This window comes from Eucalyptus grandis, chromosome 8 (genome assembly GCF_016545825.1).
Source record: "Eucalyptus grandis isolate ANBG69807.140 chromosome 8, ASM1654582v1, whole genome shotgun sequence".
Lineage (NCBI taxonomy): Eukaryota > Viridiplantae > Streptophyta > Magnoliopsida > Myrtales > Myrtaceae > Eucalyptus > Eucalyptus grandis.
Genome location: NC_052619.1, coordinates 45692582 through 45701541, shown reverse-complemented (window position 1 = coordinate 45701541; position 8960 = coordinate 45692582). Strand labels below are relative to the sequence as shown.

At 38.4% G+C, this 8960-nt stretch overlaps 1 protein-coding gene across 1 annotated transcript; it reads right to left on the bottom strand.

Moving 5' to 3' along the window:
* Positions 1 to 224: 224 nt before the first annotated feature.
* LOC104414583 (auxin-induced protein 22D) lies at positions 225 to 1905 on the bottom strand. The gene is made up of 3 exons (XM_010025735.3): positions 1306 to 1905; positions 1003 to 1211; positions 225 to 880 (listed from the first exon to the last, which is right to left on the bottom strand). Exons 1-3 carry the CDS (start codon positions 1530 to 1532, stop codon positions 705 to 707), a joined length of 612 nt encoding a protein of 203 aa, XP_010024037.1. The 5' UTR covers positions 1533 to 1905; the 3' UTR covers positions 225 to 704.
* Positions 1906 to 8960: the final 7055 nt, after the last annotated feature.

The following is an 8960-nucleotide window of genomic DNA, read 5'->3' as shown; positions in this document are numbered from 1 at the left end:
AGATCTGCTTAATCCTCTCTTAAAACTCAGATCCAGGTAAATCAGAACCTTCAGCCAAATGGTCAATTTTTCATAATTTTGCTACAGATCTAGGTCCATCAATGTCAGATCTGGAGCTGATGAAGTTTTGAGTTCAATGTCCAAGAACAAGAACAATGGAAATTGATACGGATTCAATTAGATCACCTATATCTCATGTTGAAATTCGAAAATAAGAAAAGCCAAAACAAAATTGATGTTCTACTCTTTATGCTTAAAGTGTGAACTTGTATGATGAAAAGTACATTAACTCATAAACTCTGATAACTTCCCCTCTATACAGACAAATCAAGCAAAAAATACCTCTGTATGAACTTTTTTATCCCTGACAAGGATAGCTAGAAAATGGTATATTGGCATAACATATGCTCAAGCCACCATACAATACTGCTTCAAATTTTACAGAAATGCACAGCTAACTCACTATGCTTCTCTCCCTCCCTCCCACCCTCTCTCTCTCTCTCTCTCTCTCTTTTGGGTTTAAATCATCTCTCTTGAAGACCCATCACTCCAACCTTGGTGAAGACCAGCCACAGGAGATCACCAATGTCTAAAGATCACAAAATCCTTCATGAACAACCAAAGCTGAAAATCTCTCCCTCTGGCTATAATCTTCCTTCATGTTGTTTTCCTTTTCTCTTTAGGGGGCTTTTGTGGGCCTGACCTCATACAGCACATCCCAGTCCTCTAGCTTCAGATCCTCTCATGATTCTCAGCCTTTTGCAAGATGTCATGAACATCTCCCATGGAACGTCTCCCACAAGCATCCAGTCACCATCCTTGTCCTCATAAGTGGGTGCAAATTCTGACCCCTTGTAGCCTTCTCTCTCTGAATATTCCCCTGGAACACAAGATCACAAAAACCCAACATTAACATCTCATGATTCTACAGCATCAAAACTTTCAACACAACAAACGATTCAGATCCGAGAAAAATACGGGAAGGGCTTTACAAAAATTTACCAATGGTGAACTTGAACATGTTCTGTAAGGCCTTGAGGAGATCCGAGTAACCCTTGTAGACATTGAGGTCAATCTTCCTGAGGTATGGTGCTCCATCCATGCTCACCTTCACATAAATCCCAGATGAAGATGTTTCAGCCTCTGTCTTCTTCGTCTGAAGGGTGTTCTTCCTGTAAGATCTGATGGGCGGCCACCCAACGATTTGTGCTCTGCAAACATTCACGTCAAGAAAATTAGCTCACGTCCAAAACGAAAGAAGTGGTAAAAGGAATCGTAGACAAAAGGGTTAATAAAGACTCATACTTTGAAGAAGGAGCAGAGTCATGGTCCTTTGGAAGAGCCCGAGAAGCATCCTCTGAGGCCTCCTCCTCGCGCCTGTCGACCAACGACCTCTTGTTGTTCCTCGCCTGCCTAGCCTCGGGCTCTTGATCTGTTACTGCTGTTGATGAAGCTGTGCCCGGCAAGCCCAACCTGAGCTCAGTGGCCTCCATGTTCAGATCCTTCTCAAAACCACCACCACCGCTTCCCATCTTATGCTTTGCCTTACGGCTCAACCCCTTCAAGATCAAAGCTTTCTGGAAACGCCTTCCGAGCTCACACAACCAAAAATCCCAGAATCCCTTCTCTTCTTTCTGGTTTTCTTGGGAATTCCTCGGTCTGGTGATGAAAGCTAATCAAGATCTGGGTTTCAACCAAGTCTCTTGCGACGACAATACCAAGGAAGGAAAAAAAGGAGTCTTTGGAAGGCAGAAAGATGTCGAGTTGTGAGGGGAGGTGGAAGCTGGCGAGCTGTGTTTTTATAGGAGAGAAGATGACAAACAAGGGGTCAGAGAGGGAGTGCAGAGAGGGATAGAGAGATAAAATTTTACCCTTCTTTATCGTTAGCAATTCTTGGGTTTAGTGCCGTGTTACTCTCTCTCTCTCTCTCTCTCTCTCTCTAGCGATGGAATGCATGAATTAGGGACAAAGGAAAGGGAAGGGTGTCGGCAGCAGCGGGAGCAACATCGGGGCAAGTGCTGTCAGCCAGGGGACAAGGGTGGGACAGTCCACAGCCGCCCATATGGATTAATTTTTGCTGACCCCATCCGACGGCCCAGATCCTCCGTCGGCGCGTGCGGGACATGAGATCAGGGCCGTCCATTCGTTTCCCCTATTTTCCCCCCTCTCTTTTCCAATAAAAGAAAAAGAAGGAAAAAAAGGTAATGATAAAGGAAGGCAAGAGAAGGAATCAAGAAATGATGACCCATGTGAATCGGGTCCACATTGGTGTTTGGTACCCGGGAAGTGCATGAGCGTGTGGGACTTTTTGATTCATTTGATATTCGGTAAAGGGGGAAAAAAAGGACTTTCCTTTAAGTTTAATTTAAGAGGGGGGGTTTAATTGAAAATCGATTATTGTTAATATAATTATTATTTGGGGGAGGTGGGGTTAAATTGGCTTTTTGGTTAGGTTTGGTGCAATTTTGAAACTTACCCCCTCTTATCCTAACATTACAAGCACGTTTCTCACCGTGCTAATGATTAATTCTAATAAGGTGGAATTGAAGAAGTTGATGAGAATTATGAATTATCTCGATAATGAGGAATCTAATTATTGCATTTGTCGAGAATGTGAATAATTGGAAACTTATAGCTCACTGCTTCTCGAGAATTGTGTGGTTATTAAGGACTAATAATAGAATGTCCACATAAGCTATATTTTCATCTTCTATCAAAAGGTTTAAGAATTTAAAGACTGCGTTTGTTAGTTAGGATCCTATGTTTAGCGTCTATTTAAGACAGGATAAAATTTGATATAAAATAAATATAGGACAGATACAATTATTAAATGAGGGAAGTGATATAAAGACGGATAAAAATTCTAATATCAATAATAAAAAAGCTATTTTTTTCGAATAACGAATTTCTTAAATTAACAAAATTAAAATTATATTCCAATATAAATAATATTGAAGTCTAATATAAGAAATTCAAAATAACAAAAAAATTTATTTTTTATTTTAATATTATATTATTTGTATACTCAAATATAATTCTATCTTATAATATAAATTCAAACTACAAATATAAATATATTATTTATATTAATTGCATATTTTAGGTATTTTAGTATTTTAGGTATATTAATACAATTTACCATTTAATAAAATTTTATTACATATATACATTCTACTATTTGATAAAATTTATTAGAGAATGATGGAAGGGGAGAAAATAAATTTATTTAAAAAAGAGAGGAAAAATAAAAGAAAAAGCAAACAAAAATAAAGTAGGCAAAAATGTCGTGAGAAATTTTACTATCTCCATTTGTGAATTTTAGATTCATTTACATCGATACGTTGTTTATACCAAATAATGTATATGATGTAATGTAAATATATTTGTCTTTATTATTGCGATTCACCAACCAGTAGATAAAATATAGCAAAATTTATGAATTTCATATCTTATTTTATCCAAATCTATTCTTATTAGAAATCCAAACGACTAAACATAACCTAAGTACTTTATTCTCAATCGCATATGAAAATCATGATAGATATCAGATTAGTGTGTGTTTGGAGCTAATCCTACCAAATAATAAAAAAAGGCAGAAGCTGACAATGTAATGACAAAGAGATCTAAAGACCTATTTATACTAGGGTTAAAGGCAAGACAATCTCAATTTAATCTAATATAACCAACCTCTATAATTGGGACTTCGCTTATTAAAAGTCACACGGCTGAGACATGAATATCTATTGACCCGACAACTTAATACAAAACTTTTAAGGAATATGCTTTTTGATTGATAAGCGTAATTTGCGGACGTCAACTACATACAAACTTAACTAAGCATAGATATGGGAGACGTCCGTATAGAAAAGTTGTTGCCAGAAACTTCTAGCCTACAGAGAGAGACGGAAAGATAACATGGTCCTAAATTAGAAAAATTAGGTTTTATATAGGATTTGGAACTGAAAACTAATTTAGTTGACAAACCTCGGCTTGCATACCTTTCTAATCTTATCGACCAGGTGAAAAACGCGAGTAGAAACTTGAGTGGATATATATGGCATGGCCTAAGCATAGTCATGTTTGTACTTATACCCAAATCAAGTCTCCTAACTAAATATACTGAGAAGATTCTGAGCCTAAGCCTGTCGTGTCACAGTCTTCTATCGATGATGCAATATTCTATACAAGAGAAGAACAACAAGAAAAGAAGGGTCTTCGTAAGAACTGTTCACTAGATGCTCGGTGTGATTGACTTTTGCTGGTCATATACCTTGACCTAAAGTGAGATCCCTAAGCTAAGTTTTAAAATTCAAAAAAAAAAAATATTCATCATTTCTCCCTTATAATGAGATTATGCATCTGCTAGATCTGCTAATATAACAACATTAGGTTACAAAAAAAATGAAATTTTTTCTCTGGAAAGCATATTAGTGCGATAGCCGAAACGAATTTGATGAGAACAAGAAATGGGTTTTGGCTAATCAGCAAACATGTGTTAGGTGTAAATCTCTGCATGCAAAAACCGAATGTTAGGCCATTCCTCAACCAACAGTAGTGGGGGAGAAACCAAGTCAAAAGGAGAAGAGAGAAAGCCATAAAGAAAAAGATGTATTTTCCGATAAAAAGGGTGGAAAACCCATGGTGCAGAATCGAGACAAAAGCAAACGTTGTCCATACGTGCCCGAGGGAGAGAGAGTGGCTCACTCCTTGTCCGCTGGTCTGAACCGTCTCCATCCTATCGCCATTCCCCAGCAAACACTCCTTCCCCCCCACATTCCATTGATAGCTCCCGGGCTCCATCTCTGCAGGCGCTCGTGTGCATCGAAAAGTTGGGCCATTAATGACCTGTCCTTGAATTTGTTCTTTAGGGTTTTCCTAAAGAAATATTACTAAGTGGATCATCCGATGTAAATAATAATATGTAAATTATTAGAACGAATATCCGATTATATTCTTTTCAGGATTTTACTATACTTATAACAGCGTAAATGTGCATTTTTTGGTTAACCTACCGGCATAAAGGATTGATACATTGAAAATTAAATAGAGGGTCCACATCAGTTCATGCCACCTAAAATAGCTTGATTGTACCGGAATGCCCTCCCTTGCTTACCTCTGCTGCTCGAAGACAATCTCCGGCCAGATGACCACATGATCTATCCATCTCTCCTGTCGGCATAACTACCATCGTCTGCACTTTGTGGAGACTGTTGTGGCAAGTGTGCAAGCGACGACGGTTGGTGGACGACAGTTGGCCGGGACTTCTGCCATCGTCATGGGAAGAAGTTAAGCGAGAAGAGGGAAAAGGGAATAAAAGATAAAGAAAGGAAAAGAGAGAAAAAGGAGAACACATCTAAGCCATTGAATATTCTAAATGTTAACGTGTCATCTTTGAAGGGAGTAATTCACATCTTATAGTTTACTGCATAAAATTCAAAGGATCCTTGTCCATCGACAAACGATCAACTTCTAACGCAAAGGAATTGCAGAAACAAACGAATTACATCTCACTTTCTGCGAATGTCGTCTCTCTGTAGATTTCGAGTTAGTTGAAGCTGGTTGTATCCGAAATCTTACTCAATTTTGTTAAACAGATATAAGCTTCACTGATAAGTGCATGAACCGAGGAACAACCTCGCTTTTAGCCCAGGTTAGTGTGATCCGATGTAATCTTCTGCAGAACCACATTGCATTGAGTTGGACATTTATCTACCTTGAGACCTTCAATTTGCTCCCGCCAAATATTTTTCTAGGCTTTTTTTTCTCAGGCGGACCAACACGTAACCTATCATAGATATATTTAAATGGGAATGCATCGTCCCAGAACGCATTAATTCCAGAAATTGGTTGGAAAATGACTAATTGCGATGGAAATCCTCCTGTGTGTTCCGAAGAAGCTCGAGTAAATGGCTAGTTCAAACATCAAGATGCACAACCACTCCTTGTACGAATGCTCTCGCTAGCTGTATGCGCGGATGAGCAAGCACTGAATGAATGTCGTGAAAGCAACGTCGAAGAAATGAGATCGAAACGAGCAGCAATGCGCGTGATCTCGCACACGAGCCTGTGTGGTGGAGGCGATCTCTCTCGTCGTTTTTCCCTCTCTGGAGCCATGCGCTTTCTTCTGTGGTGCACGATCGGCGAATTTAATTTCATCGGGCTCGGCATTGACTTGGGCCACAGGAAACAGCTCAAGAAGATAGTGATGCCGAGGCGGAGTATCTGAACTGGATTTTTTTTCCTTTTTTCCGATTAGGTCTGTGAATGTACAATCTGATTCGGAGCTTTTTTGATGCACTGGAGTTCTGCATGATTGAATACGACGTGACTTTAGGGTTTGGTGATGCACATGCACATGTTGCTGGGAACATTCAAATCGGCCAAACTTGCGTTCGACTACTGAGCCTTGCAAGGATGGAGAGTGGGGGAGTTAAAAGACCAGTAAAAAGTATCTGAAATATAATTCTTTTAATGGACATAGAAGCAGCTTAAGAAAAACATAATAACATTAGACAATGCCCATCTTTTATATCAATTCCAAAGTAAATTTATATTATATTATATTATAGTATATTATATTTTGTCTGTTGCTATCTGCGACTCAAAATTAAAAGGGTTAAACCGTTCATAGACTATAGTCCACATGATATTTTATGCACAAAAGATTTCCATGTAGGCACCAAATCACATATGACGTGAGTAAATCCTTTAGTTTTACTTAGAAGTCTGTAATTCCTCACTCAAAATGCCTTTACCACATCACTAAACTGCTCTCATTCACCATGAAATCCACAAATTCAGAAAGCCGTAACAGTAACCACTCTAACCTCGCCGGCCCGCCCCTATGTCGTCGATATCTCTCTTTCTCTCTATGTCAACGAACTCGTCGTGGCCGTACCTGGCATCCACGACGCCACTCACGGTGGCCAAACTGACGTTGTCCGTTGTCTACAATAGAGTGCAAGAGAGAGGGCGAGGGTCATCGTCCACGACCAGCGATGGAAACAGCGGCGGCCGCAAAAGTGGTTTCTAGCTTCAACGTTGACCAGATAGAGCTAGGGTTTATTTGCCGACGTAGCTTTGTCATAAAATGCAAAGTGGTAGTTTCAAGACTAGACGAAGCAAAACCAGAGCAGGTGTAAGATTTGATGAGCGATTCTTTGGCATCTCATCTAACTTAATCAAGGGATCGGATCTCTCCCAATTAAAACCAACTCAAACCGATCTTTCCAAATTGCTCGGAAAAATACAAACAGTGGCCCAACATGCAGACATCATTCTCAGCCGGTAGCTAGGGTTTACCCCACGTACCATGCACAAGATTGAAAAATTAAAAGAAAACACAAAGTTTTTTTAATAAGGGGATTGATTATAAGTGGTCCCCTGTAAACCCTAGACATGTCCACGAAAAGAGAAATCGAACAGATCCATGAGAAAAAACGAAGCAGGAACTTGTGGACAAAACCGGTCACCTCTTGGCTTCCCCCGCATTAAATCCGTGGGCATCTCTCTATTATTATAATCCTCCGATCCCGCAAAGAATTGTTATCATTCTCCGGACCACTACGACAGTCGAGGGTCCACACCTATAAAAGATATTGGACCGACTCATGTGTTTCTAATCGATGCCTGACCCACATGAGCCCCACAGCACACGCTCCCTGCTATTTTAGCTAAGAGTAATGTCAGGGATACTAAAGTTGATTGCCAAAAGAGTCTGAAAAGTCTTATTGTACGATGGTTAATTCGGTTTCGATATTGTCAATTTAGTCCTAGAACCTTTCGACAACATGCCAATGTAATCGTTCCGGACAATTTTACCACAAAAGTCAATAATCTTATTGCACAGTGGCCACATCAGTCATTAACCTTTTAATATTGTCAATTTATTCTTAAAATTTTTTGGCGATATGCCAATGTAATCATTTTGGCTGAATTTGGATGAGAAATCGCCGACATAGCGGTTCAATTAACGCTAATCATTTTACATGATACGACCAATATTGACATGAATGTTTTATAGCCATCATCCACATTAGTGCTTTCTAGAACTACATTTACAAATTGTTGAGAGGTTTAAGATTAAATTAATCAGATTAAAAAGTTTAGAACTGAATTATTTATTATATAAAGAGTATATGACTTTTTTAAGTAATTATTCTCGTATTTAAGCAGTCAAAAATCTATATGATGCATCACTATTTGAACTATGAAAATTTATCGACCAAAAAAAAAAAAGAATTATGTAAATCAATTTTTTACATGGGTGTTTGAAATGTGTAACATCATTCAATTCAATGATGCAATTCGATCCTTGAAAGTTGTCGAAAACACGCAACGAATGAGTACCATATGAACGAAAGGACAATCGAGAGACGTGTGGAGCATTATTACTAGGACACGCATCCGGTCTTTACATTATAAATGGTTCCAACACACACCTCCATGAAAAAGCGTGTTACATATGTGAAAAAAAGAAAAGAAGGATAGAGATTTTTTTTTATATATTGTTTGCATGAGCGGCATGTTATAATGGGTTAATCATAGTAATATCAAGGTAATTTGTACTCTAATCGACTTTGCATTTCATTATTATTATTTTTATTATTATTTTATTGGTTACTTTTCAAATTTTAAAAAGTTCACCTCTTATTGTTGGTTTGTCCATATGATCGGATGAAGTTTTTAACACGATATTGGAGTTGGGTGTCGTCTCTCTCATCATGCATATCCACCATGTTAATCAAATTCCATGTGTTACTCTTGATCCATAATCACATAATCTCTCTACTTAATACCTCAAATTTTCAAATTGAACTTCTCAATAAAAACACATAATCTCTACATACAAGTCATAATATGTAATGCCTAAGTCGTGAATTTCACTGCGATTCAAAGCACGGTAAGTACAGGTGCGCACATCAGTAGTACCCATATTACACGTTCTTTTTTATTTTCTC

Bases quoted from the DNA above. Each gene is read 5' to 3' on its own strand.
- LOC104414583 (XM_010025735.3), bottom strand. From the start codon at position 1,532: ATGGGAAGCGGTGGTGGTGGTTTTGAGAAGGATCTGAACATGGAGGCC. The intron at 1,212-1,305 runs GTATGAGTCTTT...GAATGTTTGCAG, and splicing joins GACTCTGCTCCTTCTTCAAA to AGCACAAATCGTTGGGTGGC. The intron at 881-1,002 runs GTAAATTTTTGT...CTTGTGTTCCAG, and splicing joins CATGTTCAAGTTCACCATTG to GGGAATATTCAGAGAGAGAA.